This window comes from Choristoneura fumiferana, chromosome 15, assembly GCF_025370935.1.
Source record: "Choristoneura fumiferana chromosome 15, NRCan_CFum_1, whole genome shotgun sequence".
Taxonomy (NCBI): Eukaryota; Metazoa; Arthropoda; class Insecta; order Lepidoptera; family Tortricidae; genus Choristoneura; species Choristoneura fumiferana.
In genome coordinates, this window is record NC_133486.1 from 5,567,790 (window position 1) to 5,584,298 (window position 16,509).

The 16,509-nt window shown below is 39.2% G+C and overlaps 2 protein-coding genes across 3 annotated transcripts in view; one reads left to right on the forward strand and one right to left on the reverse strand.

The window, feature by feature from the left end:
• Positions 1-11,737, forward strand: part of LOC141435924 (alpha-(1,3)-fucosyltransferase C-like) — a 24,626-nt gene extending 12,889 nt beyond the window's left edge. The window contains exons 1-3 of one of the 2 annotated variants that reach the window (XM_074098764.1): positions 395-589; positions 1,533-1,627; positions 11,151-11,737. In XM_074098764.1, the coding sequence (XP_073954865.1) occupies positions 1,551-1,627; positions 11,151-11,427 (354 nt within the window). In that variant the 5' untranslated portion in view covers positions 395-589; positions 1,533-1,550 and the 3' untranslated portion in view covers positions 11,428-11,737. Of the gene's footprint in view, positions 1-394; positions 590-1,532; positions 1,628-11,150 lie in introns of those variants that run through there. The other variant, XM_074098762.1, reaches the window with a different exon arrangement.
• LOC141435603 (uncharacterized) lies at positions 7,218-9,627 on the reverse strand. The gene is made up of 3 exons (XM_074098332.1): positions 8,542-9,627; positions 7,956-8,247; positions 7,218-7,308 (listed from the first exon to the last, which is right to left on the reverse strand). The coding sequence occupies exons 1-2, from the start codon at positions 8,924-8,926 to the stop codon at positions 8,153-8,155; spliced, it is 480 nt and encodes a 159-aa protein (XP_073954433.1). The 5' UTR covers positions 8,927-9,627; the 3' UTR covers positions 7,218-7,308; positions 7,956-8,152.
• Positions 11,738-16,509: the final 4,772 nt, after the last annotated feature.

Below are 16,509 nucleotides of genomic sequence, written 5' to 3' on the forward strand. Positions count from 1 at the left end.
GAATATTATTGGCCATACGTTGAATTTACGATTAATTTGTTACAAAAAAAAAAACAAAAGTTAAGTTTTGATTTTAATTAAGTGGAACCATGATGGTCTAATTACCGGTAACCTATAGAGCCTCTGTTTTTAATATTATCCCCGGTTCTGGACCACACACTGTACTTACCTATAAAGTCCTACTATACTATAAACTGCGATCCATATAAGCTCCCCATCAAGAAAAAAAAACATCCTTTATCCATATTTATTTATTAATTGAAATGATTATTTTAATTGAAGAATGTATCTGCATACACACCCTTTCACCGTCTTATACGAGTTGAGATGAAACATTTGTCAGAACAGTGAACCAAGAGTCGCAAATTGTGACCCTGCGTTTAAAAAGCATCGAAAATAAAATCATTCTGTATGCAATAGTGTAATCGGCACGATAATTACGCGCTCTTTCCATAGTCAAATGTGGAAGCGAACACACAGTTCAGTTTATCTTCGTTAGACTAAAACGTGCGTACATACGATTATAACTGTTTAATTTGTTACAAAAAAATGTGGGCGAAATTCGACTAGTAAATTTAACTTAATAAAAGTGAGTAAAACAAAAACTTGAAAAACATTTCTTTAGTTAAGACGGTGTTAAATTAGTTTAACTTGCTGTTTTTTTTGAACGATATATTTATATTTGTTTCGTTGTGTTAGCGTTGTGGTTTGTAAAAATATTTGAAAACTGACATTGGTTTTTCTTCTAATCACTCGTGCGTTGTGCCTAGAAATACAATGTGGTTAGAATTATTTTTAAAACCATGGTGGTTTGATCTATGGTCTCTTAGGTCCGGGTTAAGCCCGGGCTGCATCTCAAAAATTTTCGGAATTTATATGTGAGATGACATTTATAATTTACCATGAGTGAAGCAAAATGTCGGGAGGAAACCTGTACGCTCCTGCAAAGAATTTCAATGGTGTGTGTGATGTTCCTGATTCACGCTGGGCCCGCGTGGGAACTACGGCCCAAGGACTCTCATCGTGAGAGGAAACCTGTGCCCAGAAGTGGGACGAATATAGGCCGAGTTGATATCGATAAAACATTTTTTGATGAACACAACAAAACGCTCCGGTGAGATTGAAATATAAATGGTCAGAGCACATAATGGATATTTCTTTTTTATTATCTATTTATTTGATCCTGCCGCTTCTAACCTATTCTACCACGAAAACATTTTTTGGAAATATCATGGGACACTTGATACCTATTGACCTAGTCTCAAACTAAGCAAAGGTTGTACTATGGGTGCTAGGCAACGGGTAAACATATTTATAAAGATAAATACATAGTTGAATACATATTAAATGTCCAAGACCCGAGAACAAACATTCGTATTTATTCATACAATATCTGCCTCGACCGGGAATTGAACCCGGGTCCTCAAGCTTCCTACTCAGGTTCTTCTAACCACTTGGCTATCAGGACTCTATCACGTGTGCACTATTACAGATTCCTGATAATGAACATACAAAATAATATTATTTTTCAGAACAATCGAATATCGAATATGACTCCGGGATCTTGTCATGAACCTGAAACAGAATACACTTCAGTGCCGCATGTATGGAAATGCTACCCCAAGAGGTTATTACTCGTCACTAGTATATGTATACTTATTTATATATATCATAGCCCAGAGGCTAAAACAACAACAGAGTCAACAATAGAAAACCAGAAATACATATTAATGTGGACAAATGCTACTGTTAGCCCTTTCAGCTATTGGAAAACTGGACGAAAAATATTTCTCGAAAGCAAATGTCATTTTTCCAATTGTTACTTTACCACCCACAGGGATTTTTTCGGTGGTAATTTAACTAAGTTTGACGCTATAATGTTCAACGGACGCAACCTTAAGCGTGTACATGCGTCTGATCTTCCAAAAGAGGTCCAATCACCAGAAATATTATTTTTTTAACATGGAATCGTCGGACAACCAGCCGATCTGCGATTCAATACTCGATGGATTTTCAACGGACAGCAACGTATAAGTTGAACTCTGATATCAAGTTGCCATATATGCTCATCAGAAATACAAGTGGCCATATAGTGGGACCAAGTGTTGATATACTTGGGACAATGACATGCCGAATACAATGAAACGTCTAAAAATAAAACCAGGGCAGCTGCTTGGTTTGTTTCACATGCCATACTAGAAGTAAAACGAGAAAAGTATGCTGAAAAGCTTAAAAGTTGAAATGCACCATCACAATTTTAACTTTGGATGTGTATGGTAAATGTGGAAAAACTTAAGCTGTTTCGAGAAAAAAAACGATTCTCAATGCTTTGAGCTCCTTAAAAAACACCTACTTCTTCTATCTATCGTTTGAAAACTCTTTGCAGAAGACTATATCACAGAGAAAGTGAAAAATGCATTACTCGAGATATTGTACCGATTGTTTATGAGCAGCTAATTTATTCCAGGTCTTCAAAAGCTTGGCGCTTCGTTAAATTCTCTGTTTGAAAATAATTTACGTGAACCCATTGAATGATTTCGCCGTAGACATTATGCCAATCGCTGGGTGGGTGTTATACCTACCTATGGTGAAGAACATATTTATATAATGACGAGGAACCTGGGTTCGATTCCTTGCCTTATGCTTTTCTGGTTTTTCATAGTATTTTTTTTTTATTTAGGCAAACAAACCGTCATAATAATGATAAAAGTCAAAATTCAAAAGTGTTTTTATTTGTGAGGTGATGGCTGCATAAAAATACAGTGAACGGTGGACTGTTTTATGTGGATTTTGAGGCACTGGAGTCGGTGAAGCAGTTTAAATTAATTAAAAAGGCAGAGATTGATTGCAGCCGTGTATTTCTCCATAGCACGCACGGAAGAAGGGGCGATATTGCCAACAATAAAAAAGTATTAAAAATTAACAATTTTTAGCTTGTGTTGCTAGCTATAGTTATATCGATAGAATCGATTTAGTACGCAACATGCTGCGGCCTCTACAAGAAACTAATACAATTTTTCTTCAAATAGAACAGTATAAACAAAGTCCACAACATAGCATAACTAATTAGCATAATAAGAACTAGCTATAAAAAATATTTAGAAACTAGCTTAATATTAAAGATACACTTAGATTTTGACACTTAGCATGAAGTTATACAAACAAAACATTAATCATAATGCGTATCGGAAATAAAGACATTATTATTAAGGATGCCTTTCACATACCTACTTGCACCGTGAGGAAACCTGCACAGAAATTTTATAAGAACATGTTCACATACATAATATATAGTGAATGAAAATGAAGGTTAATTTATTTACTCGTGAGTATACTAAGAGCAAACTAAACATATATACAAAATTACAAATCACAATTTTTGTGCTTTGTGGTTGCAGAACCAAAAAAAGGGAACAATTTTTTACCAATAAAAGAGTGCTGTTTAGTATTGTTTTTACAATGTATACCAAATTATGCCATTATGAACATCTATTGTGTATTTGTGTAATAACAAGTTTTACATAGATAAATTTTTGGAATATTTTTTAGTACTTTAGAGCAGAGCTTATAAATGAATTACTACAAGAATGGTGGCTTTGGTTATTTATAAGCTAAATTTACATCGACAATATATCATTTATTATCATGCACATAAAATATTAGATTAAAGAAACATTCATTTATTTGATGCTTCAATGTGAAATAAAAAGAGACTATAACCTCTAACAAAAAATAATTCTTTTAAACAGAAAAAATTATACCTCTACCGGTAGTACACATATCTTATGGATAGACCTTTTGTGAGTATGACCGTTTGCCGTTCGCACTTCAACTGCGCGCACCAAACCATCTCTCCCAGGGAACAGGTTAGTGATTCTGGCCATCGGCCACTCGAGAGGAGGGGAATTGTCATTAACTAATATAACTAAACTGCCTATACACACATTAGGCCTAGTCGATTGCCATTTTGGTCGATTTTGCAATTGATTCAAGTAATGCCTGCTCCAATACTTCCAGAACACCTGTTTCATGTTACTTATGATGGACCAAAATTTGAGTAAGTTTATAGATTTATTGCTTACATCTTGTTCTGGGTAGGTATTGAGAGGGGCACCAGTGAGGAAATGACCTGGAGACAGGTATGAGAGATCATTTGGATCAGTTGTGACTGCTGTGAGCGGTCGCGAATTTAGAATGCCTTCTATTTCCACCAGCACGGTGTTTAGCTGTTCGTACGTCAGTAGCGCCTTCCCAACGGTGCGCTTTAAATGATGCTTTGTATTTTTGACTGCACTTTCCCATAAGGAGCCAAATATAGGGCTATAGCTAGGTATAAAGTGGAAATTGATGCCTTTTTGGGACGCGTAAGACTGCACATCGTGCTGGTGGGTTTGAGAGGCGTGCAAGCGATAGAACTCTTCTAATTTATTATTTGCTCCTTTAAAAGTAGACCCGTTATCAGAGTAGACGTCGCTGGGCCTGTTACGTCGCGCTATGAAGCGTTTAAAGGAGGCGAGAAAGCATTCGGTGGTCAAATCGCTGCAGAGCTCAAGATGTATCGCCTTTGTGGCAAAACATACAAATAGGGCTATGTATCCTTTACCGATTACTGGTTTTCTTATGCGACTGTTCTTGACTGATATCGGCCCGGCGAAGTCCACTCCGACCCTCTCGAACGGGCGGCATGCCGTAACTCGTGCTGTAGGCAAAGAGCCCATCAGCTGAGTTGTCGCAGCAGCCTTCAGTCTGAAACATATTACACACTTATGTATTACCTTTTTTACAGTACGCAAACCGTCAGTTATCCAGAATCGTTGCCTTAAGGAACTCAAAACTAGCCTTTGCCCTGCATGTAGTAGACCTATATGCTCGTTTCTCACAATCAAGTCAGTAATTATTGATTTTCTCGGCAATATGGCCGGATGCTGTGCAGCATATGGAAGCGGCGCATTTTGCAGGCGACCACCAACTCTCATAATGCCTTCACTCACTATCGAGGAAGGGAGCCAGCGATTTTAATTCACCTTTGACTTGTTTGTGAGATTGTAGCAACTTTATGTCTTCTAGGTAGAAAATAGCTTGTTCTTGCTTCACTAGTAGCATGAGGGCTTTATTTAGCTCTAATGTAGTGAGAAAGCCTTTGACTTTTTGAGAAGCTGATTTTGCATTGTTGCAAAATCTGAGAATGTATGCAAGTACGCGAGTCATTTTTCCTATAGTAGAGATTCGTTTCAAGGTGTCAAGTATATTATTGTTATTGACTGTGGTTGTCAGACAGAGTGCACTAGATTGCTCGGGCTTAGAATCAGGCAGCTCTAATGGTGCTATTGTGCCGTCTGGAAAATTATACTCTATATTGTGCAAGAAAGATGGACCGTGCCACCAGAAGGCGTGGCTATTGATGATTTCTTGAGGCTGAAGGCCTCTGCTAAGGCAATCTGAGGGATTATGGTCGGTATTGACATAATGCCAATTATGATTTTTAGTCAATTCATTTACCGATCGGACTCTATTTGCGACATAGACATGTAGTTTTGTGACGTTAGTCTTTAGCCATGCCAGTACTATCTGCGAGTCAGAAAAAAGGTGAGTTGCATCAATTTTTAATTTTATTGTAAGTGTATCGTGTACTCGCTTTGCCAAACTTGACAATAATAGTGCTGCGTTCAACTCAAGTCTCGGAGTGGTAAGTTTTTTCTTACAGGGATTGATGCGAGACTTCGAACATAGCAATTCAGTGCGCACATTGCCATGCGTATCGATTGTGCGTAAGTACAGACAGCAGCCATAAGCCACTGATGACGCATCAGCAAATCCAACTAACTGATTGACTACAGTTTGCTGCGGCTTGACGCAGCGCGGTACAACTATTGGTTGCATTTTGGAAAGATCTTTTGCAAAGTCAGTCCACATACTGCGAATGTCATCTGGAGGAGTTGAGTCCCAGCCCACATCAGCTGACCATAGTTTTTGCATAATAACTTTCGCGCGAACAAAAACTGGACCAATTAAACCCAGAGGGTCGTAAAATTTGCTGATGTAGCTTAGGATGTCGCGTTTTGAATCATTTCGGCTGATATAAGGCTCGGGACACGTGCCCTTGAAGACATCAGACTTCACATCAAAGTGTATCCCTAATGTCTTCACAAGCGCGTTGTCTTTTTGGAGCTCAACTTCTCCTATGTGGTGACTATCTTTAGGTACATTCTCTAAAATAGTTTTGGAATTTGAAGCCCATTTGTGCAACTGAAAACTTCCCATATTGAGTAACTGAATTAACTGTGACTGTGTTTGAATTAACTCTTGTTCGGTGTTGCAAGAGACCAAAACATCATCAACATAAGTATTGTTTTTTATAGCTGATGATGCTTGTGGCATTGAACTTTTGTGCCTTTCAGCAAGATCACTGAGACAGCGAGTAGCCAAATAAGATGATGGCTTGAGGCCATAGGTTACTGTCTTCAGCTCTATGCATTTTATGTCTTGCTCTGGGGATTCTCTCCAGAGAATGTTTTGCAATGATCTCTGAGCTGGGTCTAAATTTATACAGCGGAACATCATTTTGATATCACAAATAAAAAATAACTTGTCTATTCTGAATAGAAGGAGAATATCGAACAGGTCTCTTTGTACCACTGGACCGTTAAGCAACATGTCATTCAATGATACCTTTTTATTTGTACGCATAGACCCATCAAAGACAGCCCGCAGTTTTGTTGTGCGGCTATCTTCTTTTATTACTGCATGGTGAGGTAAAAAGTACACAGGATCTTTATTTAAATCAAGCTGATCAATTTCGCGGTACTCACCATGTTTTAATTCAAGGTACTGATCTATGAATTTTTTGTATTCGTTGAAAAGATTCACATTTTTGTGCAATCTTTTTTCTAGGTTTAGAAATCTATTTAGTGCTAAATTGAAAGAAACCCCTAACTCAGAGTTCATTTGCTCTAAAGGAACTTTTATAGGCATTGAAACTTGGTATTTATTGTTCTCAAGCTTAGTAGTTTCCTTAAACAATTTTTCGCAATACTCATGCTCTGGTAGTTTCTCTGGGAAGATTTCAGGCACTTTTTCAGCTTCCCAAAATGCACTCATTTGATTAGAAATAGTGTTGTCACATTCTCTACAAAATAAAGACACAACCTGATCAAAGTTTCCTGCAGGCAGCTGCGTGCGGCCGGCGACGACCAGGCCGAATGATGTGTGTACTAGCGATGGACTTCCAGGGTTTGTGGTGCCTGATGCTGGAGAGCTCTGGTTGCAGGATGCGCCGCCACGATCAAACTGCGGCTGCGGTAGCAGGACCTGGAAGAACACGTCAGCTCCAAGCAACAAATGCACATCACCCGGCTTATTGAAGCTTTCATCCGCTAGCTTGTAGTTGGTGGGAAACACCATGCGTGACATATCAAACTGAGTTTGTGGCAATTTGGTTGTTATTGTTTTTACAATATGGCAATTGACATTTATTTTGAATGGATAAACTGCAGAATGCACATCAAGGTTTATACATTTGTCAATGGATTGCTCAGCATTTGTAATTCCCATGATAGTAGTGTTAGTTTTCTGTGATGATTTTCCTAATGCATCCACGGCCTTCTGTGTTATAAATGATGCTTGTGAACCACTATCAAGGAGAGCTCTGGCATATATTACCGTCCCTGATTTAGCTATGAGCTTTATGCGTGCAGTAGGTAATAAGACCTGACCCTGGTGTGAAGTAGCTGACAAGGTGACAGAAGGGCTTGCGTGATGTGAGGGCTCATCACTGTGCAATAATGTGTTGTGCTGTTGCTTGCACAAGGAACAGCGAAAGTGAAATTTACATTTGCGCTTGTGTTGGGACAGACAAATATTGCACAAGTTGTTAGTTGATGCAAACTCTAAGCGTTTGTTAATTGCAGCCATTTTAAAACTCTGGCACTTAAATAATTTGTGTTCAGTTGACTTACAGTAAATGCAGGCGGCGATCTGATGGCTCTGCGTAGCTACAGGATAGCTGGCTAGACGTTGCGATTGCACCTTTTGGACATTGCAGTCAGTGTTCTCGATAGCCAATGCACGCTTCTCAATGAAGTCAATGAACTCTTTTACCGTGGGAGGAATTGTATTGTCTCGCTCCATCTGAAATGCTCGATATGTCATTGTGTCAAGCTTCCTTGACAGGATACATATGATGATGGAGTCCCAGGTGTCGATCATCTCGCCTAGGTTTTTTTAAAGCAGCTAGGTTCTGCTTGACAACTGAAAGAAATGCACGCAAGTTAGTGACATTTGACCTATTTATTGCTGGCATGTCGAGTAGTACGCCAATGTGTTCGTGCGTAATTCGAACCTTATTGTCGTATCGTTCTTTTAGGAGTCTCAACGCTTCAGTGTAGCTATCATCTTGGAGTGGGAGATTGTTTATTAATGCTAGAGGCTCACCACTCAAAAAACCCTTCAGGTAATATAATTTTTGTACACAAGAAAATGTGGTTTCTGTATGTATCATTGCTGTAAACATGCTCATAAACTCGTAGTATTCTGTGTACTTACCAGTGAAAGTTGGTATGACTACGCTGGGTAATTTAATTTTTCCGGGGCCCGTCGCTGGTTTTGTATCGGGCGGCGGGTTACCTTTATTTGATCGCAAGGTGTTGGCGATCGCATCGAGTTGCGAGAGTAGATGTAAGTAGGTGTCTTCGACATCATCCTCGTCCAAATTGTCGGACTTGTCAGGCTCTAAGTTAAGCGCGGTTATGCGCGCCGACAATCGGTCATACTCGTTAAAGGCGGTAATTAATCTTTCCCTTTTTACCAACAGTAATTCCAATTCCGAATTAAGGAGGGCCTCTTTATTGAATGAATTTTTGAGGCGCGTTATGGAAGCCTTTGCACGGCCCCTGGCCGCAATGCTCTCCTTTAATTCGTAATCGGACATTATTTGTACACACTAAACAAAACACTGTATGAAGATTACTACTGAAAACTTAAATTATTGTCTTTAGTTAGAACGAACAATGAACAAACATGGCGAAGAGCGAACGAAAAAGACTTGTCACGGCACGACGTGTGGCTTGGGTTGGCGTCGTTCAGTTGTCACTACTGGATTTCCGCGCTTCCGCAGTGTTGCGTTGCGATTGCGACTCGTACAGATTAGAGATTTCGCTGTCAGGTCGATTTGAAGCGGCGATCAGCGCTTCGTAGCTTAGCGTGGCGCTAGTTTCGCTACGTCGTGGCGCTAGTTTCGCAGACTTGATGTTGCGCTGCTTATTGTGGCAATAGCCAGAAAAAAAACTGCAAGCGGTGTCAAGCTGGCTTTGCTTCCGGCGAAAAGAAATTAAAATGGCTGACCTCTGTCTTGTCTTCGTTTTCTGCTTGTGGATTCGCACCAACTCTGTGATGTAATTCTGAACTGTAGGCGATTCTTGATGATTGTAGACTCGAAGGACCAATGAACGGTGGACTGTTTTATGTGGATTTTGAGGCACTGGAGTCGGTGAAGCAGTTTAAATTAATTAAAAAGGCAGAGATTGATTGCAGCCGTGTATTTCTCCATAGCACGCACGGAAGAAGGGGCGATATTGCCAACAATAAAAAAGTATTAAAAATTAACAATTTTTTAGCTTGTGTTGCTAGCTATAGTTATATCGATAGAATCGATTTAGTACGCAACATACAGAGATGTTACATTTTTTCGTGTTGCACTATGTTTTGCCAGTTGGCATACAAAAACATTGGCTATTAAGCCAGATCTTAACCTATTACATTTATATTTTGAACATTAAATTAGATAGGTATACGAGAAAAAAAATCAAATTAGACAAAAACAATTACAAACAATTTATTAGGTCATCATTTAAATATTCGAGAACAGAATAATAGCATTTATTCGTAAGCAGGGTTAATAATTTACGTCTCAGAAGTGGTATTGGTAATAGTATAAATTCTATTGGTAATTTGTTATAAATCCTTATCGCAAGAGAACATACACTCTTACGCATCAAAGCAGTTTTTGCAAGAGCTGGGCACAAATCCTCCCTAAAATTTTGCCCCAAACGTTCGCTAGTGTAATTGGCTTTTTTAAACAACGCTGGATTATTTTTTACGAATATTACCACCTCCAAAACGTAAAGAGAAGGCATTGTCAAGATATTCAAATCCTTGAAATGCGATATACAACTATCAGTTTGTTTAGGCCACGCATTGCTCTGATAAGACATGATAAAGCATAGACCTCGAGTACCATAACAATGATAAAGTAATTATACACATCAGTAAATAGGAACGGTAGAGGCAGTAGATGCCATTGTATTTGAAGTAGAAACAGGTAGATTTTTACATACAATAATTATCCTTATACGCTGAAAAAGCATTTTATTATGGTGAGCTAAAGCTTTGAGGTACGAATTGTAACCCCGCCCATTCAATAGTCCAGAGCGTTTAGGAACTACGTGTTAAATTCTATTTATGTGACATTTATTAAAAGGACTCCAAATTATACAGCTAAAGTCCAAACTAGACACATACAATTTTAGACGCACTCTGCAACAAGATAGTCACATCGATATTTTTTTTAAATATTAAGTTTTTTAAGGATGTTTCAGTGAAAATAATGAATAATTAAAATAAATAAGTGAAAGACATTTAATTGAAAATTGTTGTTGGTGGGTCAAATCTTGTAAGTTCATCTTAACCCACTTTCAGTGGTCAGATTAACTTGAAATTTAGTATATATGTATATATAAGTTTGATGACAATGCATGTACAGTCAGGTTCATAAACTTGTGAGCAAAAATTTTAGCAAAAATATCTGAAATCGATTCTATTGTTAAGGGCATAGAAGCGTGTTCAGATATTGAACATGAAACTACCGTGAGACTCACTCATATTAAATATAATGACCCGGATAACTCACGTCTTAAATCGAGTTTAGCTCGACATGTCTCGGGCTAATCCGTAGCCCTTCGTGTTCGGAGCAACGCGACTCAGCGGCTGCTGCAACGTGTTCAGATATTTTTGATCAAATTTTTACTCACAAGTTTATGAACTCGACTGTACAGTCAACAAAAAGTACAGTCAGCAAAAGCGTGTATTATTTTTTTTTTAACAGAAACTTGACGATGATGATTATGATGATAGAATTTCTCTTTCTGTTTTCACAGATTTCTGCCACCCGGGTCGTACATTGACGCCAGAAAGCATGAGCCTAAAGAGCTGGCTTCTATCATGGCGCATATCATTAAGACCCCGGCAGCCTACCATGAATTCTTCAGGTGGAAGAGCCTCTACACCTACCACTATAATAAATACGTATGCAGACTGTGTGCAGCCCTCAACAATCAGACCATGCTTGAAACGCGTACTACATACAAGGAGATGAGACGATGGTGGAATCCTGATTATAAAGAGCGATGTAAAGACAAGACTTGGGGATCATAGGATATTAATCATAGAATGTCTTACGGAGTGGAGACTTGGATAATTGACCAAACAGCGTATATTTTTTGTACAAAGCAAAAGTAACCAGAGGTTGGTTTTAATGCTGCGAAGTAATATTGCCATTAATTTTAAGTTTAGCTTTAACCAGCTTTTGAATTTTTCAAGGAGTTGTACAACGTTTATCTGTCACGAGGAAAAAGCGGATCTGTGTCAGCTGTCACATCAGCAAGTGCAAATAAAATCAAAGTAGTGATCATGAGACATTGCGTTATTTTTTTGAAATAAAACATATGAAAGTGTGTTTATTAAATATGATCTTTACCAATAACCCTTAAAGTCTGTGATTAAAACAAAAATACACGCAGTGTACCTACTGTGTCTGCCACCGTCGTCGGCAGCAGGTCTGCTGGCAGGTGAACATAGAGGTTGCCAAAGACGTTGTCATCATCATCATCATCATCAGCCGGAAGACGTCCACTGCTGAACAAACGCCTTCCCCTTAGAACGCCACAATGAGCGCCAACTCGCTACTCTCACGATGTCGTTAGTCCACCTGGTAGGAGGCCTGCCAATAACGCTTCGTCTTCCAGTTCGTGGTCGCCATTCGAGGACTTTTCTTCCCCGACGGTTATCCGTCCTTCGAGCGATGTGGCCTGCTCAACGCCAATTGCTATTTTTACAGCTATGTCTGTGAGTTCAGTTCTTCAACGAATTGTAATTATGTGATGCTGATGTAGTAAGTATTATATAATCGTGTTATAGTCATAAAATACAAGAAATGCCCTTCATACGTTAATTAGTAACGTATCCGTACAGTTTACCTTTATTGAGTAGCCGCCGCCCCGCCACCGACACTGGCCAACGGCGACTCTCGCGCGCGCACGCGTTTTATTGAAAATAATAATTTTAACTCTGTACCTTTTTTAATACAGTTTTTGTAAAAAGTCAAAGCCTAACCTCATTTCTGACCGCATCCTAAATAATTAAACACAAAGTATCGTCAACTTGTAATTATACTCGTACCTATACCCATCCAAAAAAGTACGTGCATTCGAGGCGCACGTCTTAAATGCCGATCAATCGGATGGACTGACCCAAGACCAGCAGGGCACATGCCTGCCCCAGCCATTGAATAGTTTTGAATTTCTTTTTATCTATTTCACAAAAGTCTTTATGTTATGTAATTTATGTGTAATGTTTGTCAATTGTGTTTGTTTACTTATTATGTACCAGAAAATGCACATTTTGAAATATAATAACAAGATAAACTTTACTGTCAATATGGTCCATAAAGAATATCGTCAAAACTGGAATCTTTTCTTGTGGTATATATAATTAAGATTGGTTTTTTTTTTGGAATCTTTTTGTATTTTTTATTTCAATTCCAAATTTTTACTTTTACGGTCATCCCGTAAAACCTAAATTAAACCAATCCAACCAAACCAATCTTAATTTGATTGCTTAGTAACGATATCTCTTGTCCGGGTGAGCGGTTAGTTCCAATGGAGTGCCGAAAAAGCTTCTCGATGAGGACTACGGCATAGATGTCGCTAGCGTCACTGCTTAAGTGACTATGTAAGAAACAAACAAGCTGAGATATGAGGTGCATAGGGGAAATTCGTGTCGGTACCGTTGACCATCAGTGGTGTAGCGGTATAGCACGCGGTACGGATTACCGAGGACCTGGGTTCGATTCCCAGTGATGGTCTTATTTTTCTGGTTTTTCTGTGCATCTATATTTCAGTTTGTATTTTCAATGTATGTATAATTGTCAAATTTTTGATATTAACTCAGAAAAAAAACCACATTTATTAATAAATCAAAAAACAAACAAATATCATGGGACAATTGACACTAATTAACCTAGTCCTAAACTAAACAAAGCTTGTACCTACATACTATGAGTATTAGGCGAAGGATAAACATACTTATACTTAGATATTTGTATGAAAAATACGAATGTTTGTTCTCGGGTCTTGGGTGTTTACTATGTATTTAAGTATGTATCTATCTATATAATTATATTTATCCGTTGCTTAGTACCCATAATACAAGCTTTGCTAAGCTTACTTTGGGACTAGGTCAATTGGTGTGAATTGTCCCGTGATATTTATTTATTTACTTATACAGATAAAGAAATACATTCATTTTAATTAGGTTCCACCAGAAATAACGTTTGTATAATTCAGACCAAGTTCAAATGTAACTTTTCAGCCGTCCACCACATCAAGTTCGTCGGCTTTACGAGTGCAGTTCTGTAAGGTTTCTGCTTATGAGGTACCGAGTCGGTAGCCGAACAGTTTCCAACTAAATATCAGCTTTTAATTTCAGCATCAATATCATTCATCATCATAAACAGGAGACGTCTTCTGTTGAATACAGGCCTGTGCTTTAGAGCGCCGCAATGGACCACAACTCGCGCCACTTTCTTCCTTCTTTCCTCCTCCATAGAACTCCATTACTCGCCACTTACATCAACTGATTGCCCGCAACTCTCGCGATGACTCAGTTCGCCTAGTAGGAGGCCTGCAGACGTTTGGCCTTTCAGTTTGTGGCCTTCACCTTAGAACCATTCTCCTAACGGTTATCTGTTCTTTGTACGATGTGGCGCGCCCATTACCACTTTAATATTTTCGAGCTATGTCAGATTTTAGTTTTTTGGTGAATTTGCGTATTCCGGATTCCATTGTGCTAACATAGGGCATAACTCCATAGCTCTTGTTTGTTAAAAATTGCTTCAGCCGTTTTTGTGATATTGAACTTTGAAATGACAATGTCGGAAGTTTTTCAACTTTTCTAGGGGGCTGTTTCATCACCCATTGAATAATTTTAACTGACGGATAAATGTGATGCCGTCTCCGTCTATTCAAACAAAACAAACAGAGACGGCATCACTGTTATCCATCAAATAAATTCATCAATGGATGGTGAAACAGCACTTTAAGTTGAGTAATTTAATCAAACATCGCTTCGTTACAGTACTGGCTGCTTGTTCAACGAACTCACAAACTCGACTGTTTAAACCAATACTCAGCCCATAATTACCTACTTCCAGGCCTATTCAACAATGGACTATTCTTTGGTTCCGTGATTATTATGTACTTACATTCAACTGTAAACGTAACACATGGCCGCTCGAGCACCCAGTAACAAACTTCGTACATTCAAAGCACATGTCGCGGGTATTCGTAGGGGTTGTTTTATAGCAATACTTTCAATAATTTATAACGAAATACGTAATAGTCGGAACTAAACGCGATAATTAAGGAAACTGTTGTATTTTTTTTGATTTGATGTATGGTCTCTCGTAGGTTCAAAGTCATTTGAAATTCATGTGCGGAATCACATTTAAAAAGGTCAGAATATTTTATGGCTTAGAGGCTCCTACACTAGCGTCTTTCGAGCATCGTCGTCGTGCCAGCGTCCGCGCAGCGTCGATGCCGCGGCGACGCTAACGCTGGCCGGCTGCCAAACCCCGGGCTTAAACAGCGCAACGTGTTTTGCGAACAAGTACCTACAATGCACACAGCGCTGCGTTGCGTTATCCCGGCATTCGACAGCCGGCCAGCGCTGGCGTCGCGTCGCCGCGGCGTCGACGCTGCGCGGACGCTGGCACGACGAAGACGATCGAAAAACGCTAGTGTACCGCGGCGTCTATGTCGCGTCGACGCTGGCACGAAGACGACGCTCGAAAAAGGTCTTTGTGCCGCGTCGTCGACGTCGCTGGCACGATGCGACGACGCTTGAAAGACGGTAGTGTGGGGGTCCCTTAAATAACCCCCCTTCAGTCAGTCTGGTAAAAATAAATTTTATTCGGTTACTAGACAGAGTGCCGGTTAATACCGATAACAGATGCTGTAATATAATAGACATAGGTACATTGTACAAAAATGACGGGTACTGGCCAAACTATTTATCATGTTTCCTGTTTCCTGTTGAAGTCTTATCTTTGACGGTTTCGATTAATTACCGCTTAATATCGTTCTACTCTTTTATCAAAATCCGAATAGGAAGTACTGTTAAATAGTTAAATCCCAAACTGTCTAATTTTTTCTCATGAACACTATCATTTGCTGAACTTTATAGGGCTTTTTGTACTGAACATAAGTGAAATATTTTTTTCATCACACTTGCTCGTAAACAGTCGTAACATGCAGGCTACCTTGGTTGCAACAACCCAAATAAAACCCTCGACCTTAATGTGCTTGTCATGAAACCCGTGGTCGGTAAATGAGTCATTGCGCGTACACATTTTCTTCTCATGAAGCCCAAGGTCGGTAAATGAGTCCGTGCCCGTGCGCGCGCTCCTTCTGCTGGTAGTACATGTAGTACTGTAGTAGCTACGATGACCATAACCAGGAAAATTGTATGTATCAGTCGGAAAAAAATATGTATGATTAGCGAAAATTATGCAAACTTTGGCGCTCCCGATAAACATAAGCGGCGACAAAGATTACCTACCACGCCTTAATCGTTGATAGATTTTGACTAATTTTTAAGGATAGGTTCGTAAGTTTTTTTAGTTTCGGGACAGGCTGTTTGCAAATAGGAAACATCACCATTTGTACGAAAAACTAGCCTTTTCATTCCATTGCTCCTTCTGAATCACATGTGAAGAAACGTGTTAGATTTTTTTTCTGTCTAAGGCTCCGTTTCCACCAGAGATGTGCGAGGATGTGTTACGAGGAATGTGTTTTTCATGAATAATATAAACACTTCATTTACCTCGCCTCGCTCCGCTCAGCTGTTTCCACCAGAGATGTGCTGCGCGAGGATAGATAAATGAAGCGTTTCTATTGGTTAATGAAACACGTTCCTCGCAACACACCCTCGCACATTTTTAAACACAGCCTTATACCCTAAATATTTGAGCAACTATAAACGAATAACCCTCACCATAAACTTATCCAAGATTACAGTAAGCTGAATAAGTGATCACGTGATCACATCATATGACTTATATGACTTTTGGTAACGCGAGGTGAATGAGAGATGCAATGAGGGACAAATAAAAGTGGTTCTCGTCCGGTGAATAATGTACGACGCGATGTAACGCACCAGCAGGCTGTGGACACAGACACA

What these genes read in the sequence shown, in the direction of transcription:
- LOC141435603 (XM_074098332.1), bottom strand. Translation starts at nt 8,926, where the DNA reads ATGTCCGATTACGAATTAAAGGAGAGCATTGCGGCCAGGGGCCGTGCA. An exon ending in AGTCATACCAACTTTCACTG is followed by an intron (nt 8,248 to 8,541) that starts GTAAGTACACAG and finishes CATTTCTTTCAG; the next exon opens with TTGTCAAGCAGAACCTAGCT.